Source organism: Thalassophryne amazonica, chromosome 18, assembly GCF_902500255.1.
Source record: "Thalassophryne amazonica chromosome 18, fThaAma1.1, whole genome shotgun sequence".
In the NCBI taxonomy this organism is placed as follows: Eukaryota; Metazoa; Chordata; class Actinopteri; order Batrachoidiformes; family Batrachoididae; genus Thalassophryne; species Thalassophryne amazonica.
In genome coordinates this window covers 57,936,813-57,955,993 of record NC_047120.1, presented here as the reverse complement: position 1 = coordinate 57,955,993, position 19,181 = coordinate 57,936,813, and the positions used below count along the sequence as shown (strand labels likewise).

Here is a 19,181-nt window from a genome sequence, read left to right as displayed (position 1 = left end):
ATAAGTCAAAACATGACATTCAGATTCACAGCCCCCCCGCCCCCATGCTGTCAGTTTTCCCTTGATGCTGTTAGCTTAAAAAAACAACAAAAAAATGTATTTGTTTGGGCAAATTGGATATTCATCTAACCGACGGTGAAACACTTCCACTTATTCCTGTTTCTTCAGCAAAAAATACTGCACAAACTCTTTTCTGCACTATTACTAAAACTAAGGTAATTTTTTCTTTCTCCAAAATAAAAGTTTAAAAAGTTAGTTTTTGTCCATAGGTCAGTTTTAATAAGCTTTATTTGTATCATGTTTGTTCAAAGTGCTTCACACGGACTGACTGGGTTTAGCCAGTCCGGAAAATCACTAAAGGCCCTTGGCCAAAGTCCCTAATCTCTAGTTGCTCCCGGTGTGTAGTGAACGCCTTGCATGGCAGTATCCTGACATCTATGTGTGTGAATGGGTTAATGTGAGGCATCACTGTAAAGTGCTTTGAGCTTCTGATGCAGATGGAAAAGCGCTATATAAATGCAGTCTGTTTACCATAAATATGAGCCAATTCAAGGAGCAACAGTAACAATTAAAATGGAAACAAATGTAAAATTTTAGGAATAAACTGTCAAAGGAAGTCTAAAATTTACAAAAGGATAAATAAAAATTGAAAGAGGCACCAAAAAGACTGACTAGGTTTAAAAAAGAAATTGAACTCGCCCTTTAGTCACACAGTTTTGTCTTTGAAATTTCAAATTTCATTTGGGAGCCTGTTGTGCAGAAAGATTCAGCTGTGAATTATTATATATTAGTACAGGGCAAAAATACCAGAATTTTTAGTATTTCTTTTTGCTTTAACACTGGTGTTTGCAAGCTCCTTATCATGCTACATGCAAAGTTCAGGTGTTAAAATGTTCAGAATATTTTTTTTCTTCCTTTAATTCATCTGCTGTACCTCACTTCCAGCTCCTTCCGAAGGATGAGATGTACACGCCTCCCATTGTGCTGAAGGTGATTGACCACCGCCCATTTGGCAGGAAGCCTGTTGTGGGTCAGTGTACCATCACGTCGCTGGAGCAGTTCAGATGTGACCCCTATGTTATCACTGCAGAGGGCGCTATGACTTCCAAAAGTAAGCAGTTGAACAAAAACAATATTCGTGTCCCCTGGAAAAATACGCTCCCAAACATCTATAACTAGGTCATTGTCACATTTTTTTTAACAGTGGCTCTGATGGCGTTTCCCTCCAAACACGTGTCTATTAACATGGATGAGTCGAGACCACTGCTAGAAACACAGGTAAGCTCCGCCCCTCACTATGACAACTAAATCTATATGAAAAGCAGAAATGGTCTTTGCACATATCTAAAAACTGCACGCTTGTTGCTTCGTGTCACTAAGATGTGCATAATTTGGCACTCGAGTCAAATTTGACAACCTTTGTTACTCTGGCTTACAGTTCATGTACAGCATGTCGGCCGCGGTCGACAAAATGGCTCCGCCTTCCTCCCACTTTGTATGTACAACGGTTATTTTCTATAGCTGCTAATTGATCATGCTGGGCACCAATGATGCTGGATGACATCCCTTGATCCACAGCGCTGTGGAGAGCTTGATGATAGCTGTCAAATAACGCCACAATGCTGCTAATCAGCATGAAAACTGCAGCGCACTGTAATTTTCCTCAGTGCTAATTTAATGAGCACCATTTAATTAATCTTATCAGTGGCGGCGCCAAGGGGGGGCTTGGGGGGGCTTAAGCCCACCCAATAATGACCCAAGCCCCCCCTCAGCTCCCTCAATAATTCTGCCAATAATGTGATTAGCGACTGACATATTTGTGGATCTCAACTGCAGTTTTGCGCTGAGAATGTCTCAATATTGCGTAACTGAGCAAAGTGATGAATGTGTGTGATCCACCAATGCTGAATCACCCTTCACAAACAGAATTTTCAGTTTTGCAAATAAACATTTATTTGTAAAAACCCACACACACGTTACAAATCAGAAATTTGTGTTTGTGCATCACAAAGCACGTGTACAAATCAAAGGATATTTGTAAATCACCCTCTGTGCATTTACAAGTATTAATGAGACAAATTTAACTCCATACTCCAAAAATTTAGGTTTCCTAAATATTTATTATGGCCACTCTTAAAACTTCACTTATCTTTATTTGTACCTATGTGCAAGTTTACTGAACTTGCAATCATTCTAAGTGATGTGTGTGTGCATTGATACCACATTTTAGAGGAACACAGGTGACTAAAGCACATACCTTAGTATTTATAAAGCAATTTACTATATATTGTTCATTTCGACGACATTTTGTGGAGCCCCTCCAACTTTTACCTCAGCCCCCCAACAAAAATTTCCTGGCGCCGCCGCTGCTTCTCAAAGAAGGGGCATAATATGGCAGTGGTGAAAGATTTCAACTTCTCTCAATGAATGCTGATTTTGGTTGCATTTCTAATTATTATAATTTTTTCTTTTTTGGTCCAGAAATTGAACTCAAGTCTTACAGGCTTCAGAATGACTGACTGTTGAATCATCAGTGCTGTTATAACTGAACTTCAAATTTTATTTATTAAAATCACCAACACACCAATGCAATTGGCGTGAGAGATTGTTAGTGCACCCCCTAGAGGTCTGGAGCTTGAGTTGTATTTTGCACTGCCTTTTGTTACTCCCTTATTTTAGACGAGGGTCACCCACCCTGCTTATGGAAGTCACCTGTCTTGCATGTTTTTTAGTCTCTCTTCTGCACCCATTGATAATTACACATTTTTGGGGGCATAAACCACAATTCTGAAAGTAGCTTTGGAGGTCTGTGACTTGTACTCCAGTACGACATGTATTCACTGTCAATTTTTTATTTAGGGGTTTCACAGGAATCGGCACACTAAACAAAATAAACTCTAATAAAAAAAGAGTATATTACAACTATGCACAAAACCTCCAAATTTAAAGACCTGATTAAAAAAAGTGATTGTTTCCAGCACTGTGGACCAGCAATCCATATTAATCTGATTCCTTTTATCCAAACTATGTCAAATAACTCCTAATATGATGTTCACTGCACATTTATTTGTCCAGTCAATCTTGCTTATATTTGGAATTTAAAAGTCCATATGTTAAGTAACAGCACATGCTGTGGTGTGCACATGTTAGAGTTTTTGTCTGTTAAACTCAACCCTGAGAATGTTGTTTAAAAAGTGAATTCCACATACAGAAAAAAAACTTTATGTCTTTATACTCCGGCAAATATAGTAATTAAGTCATGTGTGCTCAGCCAATCAAGAGCTTGTAAAACACCCAATTTGATTAATTACGTAGCTGTGGTTGCAGCAGGGAGACTTCAAAAACATCTTCTGAGCAAGTGACCTCCAGGAGCAAGGTTAGTGAGTCCTGGTTGAATTTTCAATTCTTAAATTGCAATCGTGACTTTTTATTAACATTTACATCACCATAATTCACTGATTTCATCATCTTAATTACTGGAGATTGTATGTGATCTCATTTGTGTAATTGTCTAATTCTCACTTCTGTTTGTGTCACAATGGCTCTCCAAAGTATGCAGAGAAGGTGAGATTTAACAAGCAAAGACAATTTATTGAACACATGTATTTGGGTGCAATCGGTTTTTAAAAAAATGATTTAACTTTTAGGAAAAAGAGACTGTGGATTGGTGGAGTAAATTCTATGCTTCGGTTGGAGACCAGGAGAAATGTGGCCCATATCTCAAGAAAGGATACGACACCCTTAAAGTAAGTCAGTTTTGATTTGTAATTTTTCTTTTTCTTAATCACCTGATGGTTTAGAAATTTGCACCATCCTCACAATTTCATACAACACTTGAGAAGGTCAGTGGGGCGTCCTGGACTCGGCCATCAGAAGTGTATCTGTATGCCGTGAAAGTGTTGAACTTGTAGACACATTCACTTGTTTCAACAGGGATTTTTATTGTCCAATTCCTCTGTCTCCAAAACTGAGAGATTCCTGTGAAGAGCTTGTAGGGTCCCTGGACACAGGTGTTCGGCCATACAAAGACCTCTGGAGGGGAACAAAGGTCCAAGTCTTGTCTACCAGTCTGAGCATCTCCGTTCCTACAGTAGTCTTGTTGCTTTGCATTGCTCATGAACTCAGAGAGGATATCTTGTAGGAAAGGGTACAAGACCACTTATATAGACTCCAAATTAAGACCAAGCCCTTTAAGGACTTTGGACTTTTTGGAGTGGTCGAGACCAAGTCAAAACTGAGTCTTTGGAGGAGGGGAGACATTCTTCACTCGGCTTCCTTTTGAAACCTTTGCTGCTGATGACGTTTTTTTGAGTGACAAAACCAAACTTGATGACAGCGGCTTGTTCACTCATTCATGGCACTCAGTTGGACCATCAAATTGAACAGTGTATTAATTTTTATGTTTAATGAATGTGTATTATTACTGTAATCAGAGACAAAGGCAAGTTAGAGTAGAACTGCTTTCAATTCCGTCACAAGACTAAGTGAAAAGATGGTTTCAAAATGAAGACCAGACTTGAGTACTACACAGTGGCGGTTTTTGATACAGGCCATGTGGGCCGTCGCCCACATCTCCATCACAAAATGGTTTTCTTGTCACTGTAGAATTGGCAAATTGGCACCCCCTGCAGGCGCCCCCGCATGCTGAAGCAGTGAGATGGTGAACGAAAGGGGTGGGGTGCGCTGCACGCAGAGGACAGTTCACCTCTGGGTTTCTCTAATGGGAAGGACAAGGGGTGGGGTGGGGGTGGGGGGCAGGTGGGTCATGGACTAAATTCAGTTACACCTCGTCTTTCTTCCAAATAACGCATATCTCATTCATAAAATTATAAATACAGGCTTATAATTCCTGCACGCTTATCTGAATTGTGTGACATGTCCTGCCGCACATGGAAAGGATTCCGCTTTATCCCCAGCTGGGCGCAGACATTCTCTCCGTGTGCAGCAGGAAACCATGGACAGATGCTCTCCTCACGTGTGATCTGCTCCTCTTTGGTTCCGTCCACTTAAGACGTAGCACAGAACCAGAACCCTGAGACACATTTCTCTGTGGATCACGCAGCAAACGAGGCAGGCAGCCAGTTTATGAAATAAAAGGTATTTGAAAGCAGACAGACGGAGTGTAAGAACGGGTTTGAATCTGCCCACTTGTGTGGAAAAAAAAAAAGTTTGCACGGAGGACAGCCTGCCTATTTGTAAAGACAGCTTAGAACTTATGCTGTGTTCACATTACAAGCTGAAGTGACTGAATCTGACCATTTTTTCTGTGCCTGCAAATGTGTTTTTACAATAATTTTCCAGCAGCTGGCAACTCTTTTTATTGTCATGTACACTGATAAAATAACTAATATAATCACATTTGAGTTCATTGGCATGGGAATGCTAGTAACTTTTCAGTCTAGATTTTTGTTTGATCCACAAATGAAGACCAAAAATTAGGGAGGAAAAAAGGGGTAAAACACTACATGATCAAATTTCTGTCAAACCTAAAGCTTTTGCAGATTAGTTAATGCTGAGTATTTACACATTTAGCCTAATATGTACAAACATCAAGCTAAATATTTAGCTAAATGTTGAGACAAATATGTACCTTAATTAAAAAAAAAAAAAAATTGTTCCTTCCTGAAAGACAGATTAATAAACTGTCGAAGGCATGTTTATTCAAACTTGCAATTCATGGATGTTTTGTTTTGGAGTAATACTGTAGCCTGCGGGCTTTTTATGTCAATTTCAATCGCAATTTCAGGGGCACTTCTAAAATATCAATAATATAATAATAAAAAATGGCTGCTTACGCAAAATTTTCTTCTTTTTTGGGGGGCGTGGACAGAGTGTTGCCCGGGGAGTAATTCAGTGTAGAACCGCCACTGGTACTACAACAGTAGTACCTGTGAGATTACTAATACTAAACTATTCTATGAAGAAATTGTGGGAATGTCAAACGTCTGTGTAGATATTCCTTCAACATCACCAGTTCCACGCGGGAAAGAGGCTTTTCAGGAGGTCTCTGAGTGCAGCTAAACGTTCTAACTTGTCAGAACGTGTCTTTTGCAGCTGTTTGACCCCAACGTGACTGACTATTCGTTCTCAGGTGTATGACTGTGAGTTGGAGTCCGTCCAAGAATTCAGTGGGCTGACAGATTTTTGCAGCACCTTCAAACTGCAGCGAGGCAAGAATGGACAAGGGGATGATGACCCCACTGTGGTTGGAGAGTTCAAGGTAAGATTGAAGATGGCAAACGGCGTAAATATGAGCGGGCTTGTGCTTGGATCACTTTGTCTTACAGCTCTGCATGAGAATGTAATTTATATGTGGTTTTGTACATACAGGGTTCATTCAAGGTGTATCCTCTACCAGATGACCCAGGTGTTTCCCTTCCTCCCCGTCAGTTCAGAGAGCTGCCAGAAAGGGGCCCTCAGGAGTGTCTGGTCAGGATATACATTGTCCAGGGTTTAACCCTGCAGCCCAAAGACAATAATGGCAGAGTAAGTATGCGGATTTCCATTTATACAATACCAATAATCGCAGCATGTTTCTATAACTACTTGTGGTGTTTGTCCTGCTCAGTGTGATCCGTACATTAAGATATCGCTGGGAAAGAAAACCACTGATGACAGAGAAAATTATATTCCCAACACCACCAGCCCTGTATTTGGAAGGTAAGCAGTACCACCTAATTAATGGGTGAACAGCTCTAAGGCACAAACTACTTTACACGAGCAAGACCTTGACCATAACCACCCCAAGGCTAAGGAAAAACTGGTTAAGCAGACCAGACTCACTGGGGCGACCATCTGCTATAGTCATATGAAGAATATACAACAAAAGAACAACACAGAATACTCAGAACATGCAGTGACAAAATGTTGCAGCTATTCAACCACATACAGCCCAGTGCTCACAATAACTGATTACTGGAATAAGATCAACTTTATTTATCCTGAAATAAATTATTTTGCCAGAGTACCAAAACAGTGACGGGAAAGTGAAAGATAATTTGCACAAGATGTTTGACAATATTGCACATAGCTAACTGCCAAATTCTGTTCATTATGTATTCATCCTGCAGAGGGGGGAGGAATTAAACGGTCTGTCACAGGTAGGAAAGACCTCCTGTGGCATTCTGTGGTGCACATTGGTGGTCTCAGTCTGTGGCTGAAGGTGTTCTGACATGTCAGTGTGGCATGCAGGGAGTGGGAGGTGTTGTCCAGAATGCTGAGCAGTTTCCTCAGCATCCTCCTCTCGGACACTTTCACCACAAACTCTAGCTCCACCCCCAAGACAGAGCCAGATCTCCTGATTAGGTTGAGTCTGTGTCAGCTGACTTCAGCCTGCTGGCTCAGCACACTACAGCGTAGAACATGACGCTGTAAACCACTGAGTGATGCAACATATTTTTGCAGCCATTGAAAGATCTGAGCCGTCTGAGGAAGTGCAGTCCGCTCTGACCTTTCTTATACACAGTATGTGTTTACAAACCAGTCCAATTTGTCGTCTATGTGCACATCCAGGTACTTGTAGTAGTCCACAATGTCCACCTCAGAATGAAGGCCAGAAAGTGAAGATTAGAGTCCCAGAAACATTGACTGCATAGAACATTAGTGATTGTATCAATCCCAGATCAAGTCATTGAAATCCAGCATTGTGCAGCTCTCACCAGAACCCTGATGCATCTCCAACCACCAGCGAGTTTCTTAAAATAGTTTATACACACTTTTAAAGGAACTAGAGGGTCCTGTATAGGCCCAATGCCCATCGGTGCCAATGATTATCCCTAGATTCAAAGCATGAAGTGCATAAAAATCTGTTTCAATTTATTTTCAGTTATATAGCTCCAAATCACAACAGTTGCCTCAAGGTGCTTCACACAAGTAAGGTCTAACCTTACTAACCCCCAGAGCAACAGTGGTAAGGAAAATCTACCCCTCAATGGGATGCCAATCCAGCGCAGGTTTGTTCCAAGGCAAGGTTGGCACAGTTTACAGTTGGGTAGTGTCTTGTCCAAGGATACAGACTGGTATCATGACAGTGACTCTAACTCAGGATGACACATTTTGGCCAAGTCCTTATCCCACTGAGCGACCTTCTTTATGTATAAATAAAATCAAGAAATTAAAATGGACAAGTGTTTGATTTACCTGCTCAATTTTACTCTTGAACATACTTTAAAACTTTTCAAACTCTTTTTTTTTTTTTCTTCTTCAGGATGTTTGAGATGACCTGTTTCCTACCCCAGGACAAGGATTTGAAAATCTCCGTATACGATTTTGATCTCCTGACCCGCGATGAGAAGGTCGGCGAGACCGTGATAGACCTGGAGAACCGCTTCCTGTCACGGTTTAACGCCTACTGTGGCCTGCCACAAACCTACTGCATGTAGGCAAAATCAAGGGCAAAGTGTAAAATATTTCTGAAAAATGTACAATCATACACCAGGCTGAATCTGTTTTCATGTTAGTTCTGGTGTGAACCAGTGGAGGGACCAATTGAAGCCATCTCAGATCTTGGAGAACTTGGCTCGTCTCAAAGGCGTGTCCAAACCCAGGACGGAAGACAACGGCACCACACTCACCTTCAACGGCAAAGAATACACGCTGGCACAGTTTGGTAATGTGGAGTTAAGGATATCATTGTGCAAATGAGTGTCATTATGGACGTGTAACAGTCGAGCTACAGTGAAGTGATTTGTGAACAAACCTTCAGTCCTCAACTTTGGTAGCTGTAATAATCTGTCATTGGTAGGTGACGAAGGGTTTACAACCCTGTTGTTTTTGACACATATTGCAAAATAAAACCGTGCCCACCCCCCACCCATTGGGTTTTCATGTGCCACCACTATATAAGTAATATGTGGAACATGTCACCTTGCCCGTGTCTGTGTGGACATATTCTTGCGCACATGTTAACTCATTAAGAATACACGGCAGACATTTGATACATATGTACACCACTGAGTAGATCAGTGAAATCACACGTTTAATAATAATAGTATTAACTATAATAGTATTAACTACTTGTGTACAGCTTTCCCAGGATTCAACACATGAAGCAAACTCCAATAATGAAAGAATGAACACAAACGATGCACAGAAATATTCCAAATTAAAGAGCAGCTTAAAAAAAATGTACTCACATTTTTATTGTACTGTTTTCAATTTTGTGGGTCACCAATCCGTTTTTCTGCTTCACATAACATCAAATATGTTGTCCAATGTGTGTTATCTGTCTTGTTAATTTTTAGAACTTAAGTCCTTTTGGTACACACCACAGGGCTGAGGGCTTCCTACACAAAGCCGTTGTTCCCTCCATCAGTGACAATCTGAACATTTCTTTTGTTCAAACTGCATCAAAAAACATTCAAAATGTTGTCTGACGCATGTTTATTTGTCCATCTTGCTTCTTTTAGATTTTAAAGATCCTAAAGTAACAGCCCACACTTTGGCGTACACATGTGCTGCTGAGTTACTGTCTGTTAAACTCACCCCAAGGAAATGTTTAAAAAAAAAAAAAAAGTTTGACATACAGAAAAAAGGTGCAAGTTGTACACTGGTGTGACACGTACATACATCACTCTGCCCCCGTCCTCCTAAACAGGTATTTTTTGGACAGGTGCAACTTGGGTTGCCAACTGCCCCTTGAAAAAAAGGAATAGACCCATGTTTAGAAACAAAAGTACACAGCAAATGGCTTAAAAATCACCGTGACGAGAGGGGTGAAGGCAATTGGGCTGGCCGGTCAACGAGGTGTCCCTTATTTATTTTTCAGGGAGTTGGCAATGCAACTTATATTCCAGTCCGTAACTTCTTTACCACTAATATACAATTTCCATGTCCAGAGGACAACATGGAAATTCATCAACACTTGGGTCCACCCCGAGAACGAATCTGCCTGCACGTGCTCAGGACGCTGGGTCTTGTCCCAGAACACGTGGAGACTCGGACCCTTTACAGCACTTTCCAGCCCAACCTTTCTCAGGTTAGACCTCTTACACCTGACAGTGCCATTATTACTCTGAGGCCTCTTGTGAAACCTGTCCACTAACTCAATCTTTAGGGAAGGCTTCAGATGTGGGTGGATGTTTTCCCCAAAATCATTGGCATCCCTGGACCTCCATTTGAGATCTCACCCCGTAAACCTAAGAAGTACGTTCTGTGTAGCACTTGAATACTTTAAATATCCCATAAACCAAAGTCTTCACTTGTAAACGTCGACAGTGTTCGGTTTTTAGGTATTTCCTGCGAGTTGTCATCTGGAACACCACAGATGTGACGCTGGATGAGAAAAGCATCACTGGAGAAAACATGAGTGACATCTACGTCAAAGGGTATGTTTAAGTGGTTCTGACACTCAACTACAACCTTCTACCTTTGATACATTATTACAGTACGATGTTACCCGCAGATGTGACCTGTAGACTGAAGTCTCCTGTTCTTTCCATGTGCAGTTGGATGCCAGGTATGGAGGAGGACAAGCAGAAGACAGATGTCCACTACAGGTCTCTGGATGGAGACGGCAACTTTAACTGGAGGTTTGTCTTTGGCTTTGAATACCTGCCTGCTGAGCAACTCTGCCTCGTGTCTAAGAAGGTGAGGACTGGCTGAACTCCTTTTCCACCTGTTGGCTGCAAGTATCTCAACAGGACCAGTAACTTTTCTTCCCAACAACAGGAGCACTTTTGGAGTCTTGACAAAACGGAGTTCAGGATTCCACCCAAGCTAATCATACAGATATGGGATAATGACAAGTTCTCACTAGATGATTACCTAGGTAAGTGTCCTGAAACAAGATGCACACGTTTCTACATAAATAGAAAAATGTTACACATAATGCAGGTAGACAGGAGGTGGACTACCAATCTGTAGACCTGGTTCCTGTGTCCTTGGACAACGTACTTAATCTGCATCAATGAGAAGTAACTTGTGATGACCTTCCAAGATGGCGCCCTGGTATTCTGGTGCTCCCTGTTTTGTCTGTTTTTGTGCGTGAATCGTGTGTCATCGTGTCCCTACACCCGCGAGGAGCTTCTAAACAAATCATCAACACCCACGGACATTACGCCAGTTTTTTTAGTGCCTGTAGCTGAACTGGTTCACTTTTTGGCCAAAAAGTGAGACGACGGCGGAGAGGAAAACGAGCTGGAGCTCTCGTGCGCCTCAGACGAAGGGGCACGTGCACGCCCCTACCTGGGATATTTCTCTCCAACGTCCGCTCACTCCACAACAAAATGGATGAGCTGGCACTGCTGATGAAGAAGAATAGAGATTTCTCCTCATCTTGTGTACTGTGCTTCACGGAGATGTGGCTAAATGCACAGACACCGGACTGCGCGCTCCAAGTAGAGGGATTCCGACTCCTCCGCGCAGACAGAGACCGAGCACTCTCTGATGGGAAAAACAAGAGGTGGAGGACTCTGCTTCTATATCAACAACGCCTGGTGCACCGATGTGACTGTGATCTCCCAACACTGCTGTCCCTCTCTGAAATATCTCCTCATAAACTGCAGACCGTTCTACTCTCCACGTGAGTTTAACTCTTTCATACTTTGCTCTGTGTATATTCCACCGAGCGCACGCTCGCGGATCAGATTATGAGCGTGGAGAGAGACTTTCCGGACTCTCTTGTTATAATTCTCGGTGATTTTAACAAAGGGAATCTCAGTCAGGAATTACCAAAATACAGTTTGTTAAATGCCCGACCAGAGAAGGGAGCACGTTTGATCATTGTTACATGACAGTGAGCGGCGCCTACCGCGTGGTGGCCCGTGCAGCTTTGGGGCTCTCAGATCACGTGATGGTCCACTTGATCCCCACGTACAGACAGAGACTTAAACTCTCTAAACCTGTTGTGAGGACGTCTAAAGTGTGGAGGAGCTACGCGTGTGCTTGGCCACCACGGATTGGGATATGTTTGAGGCTTCAACAGACAGTCTAGATAACTACACAGACACTGTGACATCATATATTCATTTCTGTGAAGACAGCATCATCCCACAGCGTACCAGGGTGAGATATAACAATGACAAGCCCTGGTTCACAGCTAAACTCCAGCAGCTCCGTCAGCAGAAAGAGGTGGCTTTCAGAGAAGGAGACAGAGACAGCTATAGAGGTGCAAAGTACAGATTTAGCAAGGAGGTGGCAAAGGCTAAATCCATGTACAGTTCACGTCTGCAGCAAAGGTTCTCTGCCAACGACTCGGCCTCTGTGTGGAGGGGGTTGAAAGAGATCACCAACTACAAGCCCAAAGCACCTCGTTCTATTGACGACCTGAAGCTGGCCAACGACCTGAACGTTTTCTATTCACGCTTTGAAGACAAGGACTCACACCTCCCCACCCCCCCACACAACTGGATACTCAAACACTATGGACCTCCCCCCTCTCACTGCTGCCCTCCCCACTCCCCCTGTTGCCCTCTCGGTCCAAGAGGAGGACGTGAGGAGACATTTCAAAAGGCTGAATCCACGTAAGACCCCGGGCCCAGACTGTGTCTCTCCTGCCACCCTGAGACACTGCGCTCATGAGCTGGCCCCAGTCTTCTCGGGGATCTTCAACACCTCCCTGGAGTCATGCCATGTTCCAGTCTGTTTCAAGTCCTCAATCATAGTTCCAGTCCCCAAGAAATCACGCGTCACTGGACTTAATGACTACCGTCCTGTGGCTCTCACATCTGTAGTCATGAAGACCTTCGAACGCCTGGTTTTATCCCACCTGAAGTCCATCACCGACCCCCTGCAGTTTGCCTACAGAGCCAACAGGTCTGTAGATGACACCATAAACCTGGCCCTGCACTCCATCCTGCAGCACCTGGACTCCCCAGGAACCTACACTAGGATCCTGTTTGTGGACTTCAGCTCTGCATTCAACACCATCCTTCCAGCTTTGCTCCAGGACAAGCTTTCTCTGCTCCATGTACCCAACTCCACCTGCAGGTGTATCACAGACTTCCTGACGGACCGGAGTCAGCGTGTGAGGCTGGGAAAAAATGTCTCAACACTCGGGCTCTCAGCACAGGATCTCCACAGGGCTGTGTCCTTTCCCTCTGCTCTTCTCCCTCTACACTAATTGCTGCACCTCCAGCCACAACTCTGTAAAGCTCATCAAGTTTGCGGACGACACCACCCTCATCGGACTCATTTCGGATGGGGATGAGTCTGCCTACAGGAGGGAGGTGGACCGGCTGGTGACCTGGTGCAGCAGCAACAACTTGGAGCTCAACGCCCAGAAAACAGTGGAGATGATCGTGGACTTCAGGAAAGCCACAGCCCCCCCGCCCTCCCTCGCCCTCACCAACAGCCCCATCACCACTGTGGTCTGTCACCGCTTCCTCGGCACCACCATCACCCAGGACCTCAAGTGGGAGTCAACCATCAGCTCCCTCATCAAGAAGGCCCAGCAGAGGATGTACTTCCTGCGGCAGCTGAAGAAGGCCAAGCTGCCTGTCCAGCTGATGGTCCAGTTCTACACGGCCATCATCGAGTCCATCCTCTGCTCCTCCATCACAGTGTGGTACGCCGGGGCCACAGCCAGGGACAGACACAGACTGCAGCGCATTGTGGCCTCTGCTGAGAAGGTGATCGGCTGTAGTCTTCCATTTCTCCACGACCTGCACGTCTCCAGGACTCTGGGCCGAGCAGGTCGGATCACAGCTGACCCTTCTCACCCTGCACACGGTCTATTCAAACCACTCCTCTCGGGCAGGAGGCTACGGTCCATCCGGACCAGAACCTCCCGCCATAAGAACAGTTTCTTCCCCTCTGCCGTTAGACTCATGAACACCTCATAACTCAGTCACCTTAAGCTTAACTCTGTCACTTTATCATTTTATCACGGGTCACTTTAGACAGTGTAATTTGGTTTTTAATTGCACTCCTCCCACTGCACTGTTTTTTCTGTTGCACACAGCCTTTCATATTTCATATTTCTTTTTTTTTTTTATCTTATTTTGACACATGTTATATTTTATCCTAGCATTTTATCTCTTCTTAATGTTGCACCATTGTACCGAAGCAAATTCCTATTCTGTGAATCCTGTTCACTGGCAATAAACTTCTTCCGATTCTGATGGACGGGTGTCCCTAGGGGAAGTCTCATCTACTTCACACTGAAGAGTTGGGATATTCACTGGTACCAATGGGCCTGTATAGGCCTTGTTTGGTGTGGAGGTTGCTGCTGTTGTAGATAGAATCTGTTAAGGTCTACAGTTTGATTCAGAAAGCCCTTTGCTGTGATCCAGGTACGCTGGAGCTGGATTTGCGAAACCTGGTTCCTCCTACCAAGACCCCAGAGAAATGCTCTCTGGACACGATGGAGCTTTTGGAAATGGGTTCGCCACAGAAAATGGATCAGACCAAATCCCTGTTTGCTCAGCAGTCGGTCAGAGGGTGGTGGCCTTGTTCCATTGAACAGGGTGGGAAGAGGGACCTCGGTGTAAGTGTTACCACTCTCCCGTTTTATTGGATATTGACCATTTTTATAGCCAGATGCTGTTTTAAGAAAAGTAATTGGACAAACTAAATAAGGTTTATTCTTACTACAAATCACTTTTACAGCCAGTATTCTAGAGACAAGTCCAGGGACAGGTACATTAACATTTCCAACTCACTGAATTTGTTCTGGACTTCATTTACTTCAAGAAATACAAACTGTAATGGTACTACATGGTAAATATCTGGAGTAAGCAGTTCTCAAAAACTGAGTGAGGGAAGACGCTCTACCACATCAGACGGCTTCTGTGGCTGTAACTGGGCAACCTGCATTGCGTAACCTTTATGTTGGACTATCACAGAAGTTGGATGGGAACTTCAAGCCTAGACTTGATGCATTTTCAGACAAGATTCCATTCCACCACAAAGCTTTGAGTGGTGGTGCAACAGACAGAAGTTGCACTATGTAGTGTCGCCAATTGCAACCACAGAAGCCGATCACTTCTGCTGCTGCTTTGGAACGCTGACTGCTTTTGAGAACTGCCTAACAATTGGATTAACAATTTAATTTGTCCAGTTACTTCTGGAATCTGAAAATGGTTTGATTTTGTAAATGCCCATAACTTATTAATGCAATAGTTGAAAGTCTACACTACAAGCATATTTGAACTCCTTTTTGATTATGTACAGAGGTAGAAGTACAAAAATAAATCTAAATACTTGTGCACCTGTCTATGATCCTTGATTACATCATGGTCCGGCTAATTATCTGATCTGGTCCAGAGGCTGGCTATTCTTCAGGGTCTGAATGGTGGCCCTTTGGCCTTGCATTTGGAATTTGACATTGTTCTGACACCCCCCGTCCCCCCAGTTTTTATTTTTTTTTATACCAAGAAATTTATTTTTTTTTTGTAGGCAGTTGTCTAATGTGGTATCTCTGCTGTGTGTGTTGTGCACATTTGTCACGTATTTACAGGGCAAAGTGGAGATGACGTTGGAGATCATAAGTGAAGCAGAAGCAGATGAGAGGCCTGCAGGAAAAGGCCGGGATGAACCCAACATGAATCCCAAATTGGATCCTCCCAAGTAAGAACCAAAAAAAAACCCCCACAAACTTGCATGTTAATTTAACTGTAAAAAATAATGCCCCCTTTTTTGGGGGTTCATTGAGGAGTACAGTAGTGTTCAGAATAATAGTAGTGCTATGTGACTAAAAAGATTACTCCAGGTTTTGAGTATATTTCTTATTGTTACATGGGAAACAAGGTACCAGTAGATTCAGTAGATTCTCACAAATCCAACAAGACCAAGCATTCATGATATGCACACTCTTAAGGCTATGAAATTGGGCTATTAGTAAAAAGAAAAGTAGAAAAGGGGGTGTTCACAATAATAGTGTGGCATTCAGTCAGTGAGTTCATCAATTTTGTGGAACAAACAGGTGTGAATCAGGTGTCCCCTATTTAAGGATGAAGCCAGCACCTGTTGAACACGCTTTTCTCTTTGAAAGCCTGAGGAAAATGGGACGTTCAAGACATTGTTCAGAACAGGATAGTTTGATTAAAAAGTTAATTGGAGAGGGGAAAACTTATACGCAGGTGCAAAAGATTATAAGCTGTTCATCTACAATTATCTCCAATGCTTTAAAATGCACAAAAAACCAGATATGTGGAAGAAAACGGAAAATAACCATCAAAATGGATAGAATAACCAGAATGGCAACGTCACCCATTGATCAGCTCCAGGATGATCAAAGACAGTCTGGAGTTACCTGTAAGTGCTGTGACAGAAGACGCCTGTGTGAAGCTAATTCATTTGCAAGAATCCCCCGCAAAGTCCCTCTGTTAAATAAGACACGTGCAGGAGAGGTTACAATTTGCCAAAGAACACATCAACTGGCCTAAAGAGAAATGGAGGAATATTTTGTGGACTGATGAGAGTAAAACTGTTCTTTTGGGTCCAAGGGCTGCAGACAGTTTGTGAGACGACCCCCAAACTCTGAAATCAAGCCACAGTTCACAGTGAAGACAGTGAAGCATGGTGGTGCAAGCATCATGATATGGGCATGTTTCTCCTACTATGGTGTTGGGCCTATATATCGCATACCAGGTATCATGGATCAGTTTGGATATGTCACAATACTGGAAGAGGTCATGTTGCCTTATGCTGAAGAGGACATGCCCTTGAAATGGGTGTTTCAACAAGACAATGACCCCAAGCACACTAGTAAACGAGCAAAATCTTGGTTCCAAACCAACAAAATTAATGCCTCGCAGATGTGAAGAAATCATGAAAAACTGTGGTTATACAACTAAATACTAGTTTAGTGATTCACAGGATTGTTAAAAAAGCAGTTTAAACATAATGTTCTACTACACTACTGTTATTGTGAACACCCCCTTTTTTTTTTTTTTTTTTACTAATAACCCAATTTCATAGCCTTAACAGTGTGCATATCGTGAATGCTTGGTCTTGTTGGATTTGTGAGAATCTACTGGTACCTTGTTTCCCATGTAACAATAAGAAATATACTCAAAACCTGGATTAATCTTTTTAGTCACATAGCACTATTATTATTCTGAACACTACTGTAAGTTCAGACTTAACATCTAACATCTCTGTAACGTAACCGACAGTCGCCCAGAGACGTCCTTCTTCTGGTTCACCAACCCTTGTAAAACCATGAAGTTCATTGTGTGGAGGAGGTTCCGGTGCCTCTTCATTGGACTGATCATCCTGATCATTGTGGTTCTCTTTGTCGCCATCCTGTTGTACTCCTTACCGGTAAGGACCGATAGCAATCTGACAGTTTGCAATTTCACAGATGCCGTAATAAACTGGTGTAGTCACTACAGTATCGCAACCTCAGTCACATTGTGTAGCTTTGCTTGAAGTGACTTTTAAGTTTGCTTTTTGACTGGAACCAACAATCTGATAATTTCATTATTCCAGAACTACATCTCAATGAAGATCGTGCAGCCACTAAAGTAGGTCTATAACAGAGCAGCAGCAGTGAAGCCAGAGACTCAGAATGTCTACAAGACAGCACCAAGTGGACAACTACTGCCAAACCCTCACTTTTTAGTCACCTCCTGTGTATTTTGTGTCTAGATGAGGCCTGCACCTTTGCACCGAACTATGCAAACCATAAAACTGTGATAGATATCAGAACAGGAAAATAAGAGCCTACTTAGTTATAATCTCGGTGACTAGAATAATCAAAATCCTTTGACACTGTAATGAGTGTAATTAATGTTCACTGTTCATTCAACGTTTTGGTAATTTGTGTTTGTGGTAATACACTGACTAAATTTTTAACATGTTTTTCAAGTTGTAACTGTGGTGACTGAACTGGATGTTACACTGTACAAGGGTTTGATTTTCTGGTCACTAAATGTCACCCTGTCACACATATTCAGCCTCCCTGGACTGAACAACCACACCAAAGGCAATACTTAAAAAAAAAAAAAATCAGGTTAGGAGATTAATGAATACTACGGTATATTACCAGCAGTCACACCAAATATCTTTGTATCAAACTCAAATCTGTTGAATAAATTAAACTGCATTTAACAAATGTTTATTCCTTTTTTCCCTCCGACACTGGAAAGTCACTGACTGTACTCAAGAACTACAGTTACAGGGTCTTGATGTACATAAGAATTTTAAATCTATCAAGATTATACATTTTTAAACTAATTATATACACTGCACAATTATGTACATTCAACAGATTTACTTTAAAATGGTGACGTTTGTAATTTTGCCTCTGTGCTTAAAGTGTCGACTTTCAGCTGTATCAAGGAGTTCCATCAAATTGCAGTTGTATCAATTTTCAGAGCCGTAAGTAATTTGACAGCTGTACGACAAGCGGTTTCCCAGTTGGGTGTAGCCTGCTCCCTCGATATTCCACAGAAAGTTAAGCAGATAAGTCTGGAGTTGATTCAGACAGTTTGCATTTGGTAACTTGGCCATAATTAGGCTCGAAAGAAAACGTAGACGCTTTGGCAGTGAACAAATCAATGGACAATTTTCAAGTTGCGCCTGCATCTTGAAAGCGAGACTTCTGGTTAGGGAGCCTCTTGCTCGCGTGTTTGCGTCATTAGAACAGCTCAGCTGTCAGATTTCCAGGGAGTGAAATGGGCCGCTGGAGGTGAATTTCACGCCGTATCGGTAATTCATTTGGTTATTAACCCACAAGGAATGAGGAGTGCTGCAGTGGTGTGAATGTTGACGTAAAGCTCCAGTTATGCGATACTAACAAACGACACCAAAGCCAAAATGAAACAAGAAATCTGGACTTGACATCTAAAATTCTGACAAAGCGCTACCTACAGGAACGAAGCTGGACGACTGTTACTGTTGAAAAATGTGAACGAATCCTGGTAACTTCAATTCCATATTATTTTGTTTTGTCTTGATGGTTCCTCATCGTTTGTGTATTTCCCGTACCATCGGTGTTGCGTTTAACTTTCGGCCAACCTCCCAAGTCCGACGTCTTGCACGATTGACGACGTCCAGTGATTGACGATATCTGAAGGGATCAATAACTAAAGAGCCAATGAGCTGAACGTGACTCGTCCATGTGTGGGACGAAAAGCAACGTTGTCATACAGAATCAACAGCCGCAAATTGCGTCTCCCTAACCGGACATCATCACGCATAGCGTGTAGGTGCTGCTTTAGCGGCAACTTGAAAGTCATCCATTCAGTACCTTTAAAAAAAAAATGAGGAACACACTGGGGTGATTCTTTAACTAC

The 19,181-nt window shown here is 42.7% G+C and overlaps 1 protein-coding gene across 3 annotated transcripts in view; it reads left to right on the top strand.

The window, feature by feature from the left end:
• LOC117530452 (myoferlin-like) overlaps nucleotides 1–17,921 on the top strand; it is a 79,216-nt gene extending 61,295 nt beyond the window's left edge. For 2 of the 3 annotated variants that reach the window (XM_034193334.1, XM_034193332.1), the window contains 19 exons: nucleotides 946–1,111; nucleotides 1,205–1,278; nucleotides 1,439–1,495; nucleotides 3,553–3,564; nucleotides 3,648–3,746; nucleotides 6,092–6,220; nucleotides 6,331–6,486; nucleotides 6,569–6,660; nucleotides 8,207–8,377; nucleotides 8,460–8,608; nucleotides 9,837–9,976; nucleotides 10,055–10,143; nucleotides 10,230–10,325; nucleotides 10,446–10,587; nucleotides 10,669–10,768; nucleotides 14,232–14,425; nucleotides 15,398–15,507; nucleotides 17,058–17,205; nucleotides 17,374–17,921. In XM_034193334.1, the coding sequence (XP_034049225.1) occupies nucleotides 946–1,111; nucleotides 1,205–1,278; nucleotides 1,439–1,495; nucleotides 3,553–3,564; nucleotides 3,648–3,746; nucleotides 6,092–6,220; nucleotides 6,331–6,486; nucleotides 6,569–6,660; nucleotides 8,207–8,377; nucleotides 8,460–8,608; nucleotides 9,837–9,976; nucleotides 10,055–10,143; nucleotides 10,230–10,325; nucleotides 10,446–10,587; nucleotides 10,669–10,768; nucleotides 14,232–14,425; nucleotides 15,398–15,507; nucleotides 17,058–17,205; nucleotides 17,374–17,412 (2,163 nt within the window). In that variant the 3' untranslated portion in view covers nucleotides 17,413–17,921. The remainder of the gene's footprint in view (nucleotides 1–945; nucleotides 1,112–1,204; nucleotides 1,279–1,438; nucleotides 1,496–3,552; nucleotides 3,565–3,647; nucleotides 3,747–6,091; nucleotides 6,221–6,330; nucleotides 6,487–6,568; nucleotides 6,661–8,206; nucleotides 8,378–8,459; nucleotides 8,609–9,836; nucleotides 9,977–10,054; nucleotides 10,144–10,229; nucleotides 10,326–10,445; nucleotides 10,588–10,668; nucleotides 10,769–14,231; nucleotides 14,426–15,397; nucleotides 15,508–17,057; nucleotides 17,206–17,373) is intronic. The other variant, XM_034193335.1, reaches the window with a different exon arrangement.
• Nucleotides 17,922–19,181: the final 1,260 nt, after the last annotated feature.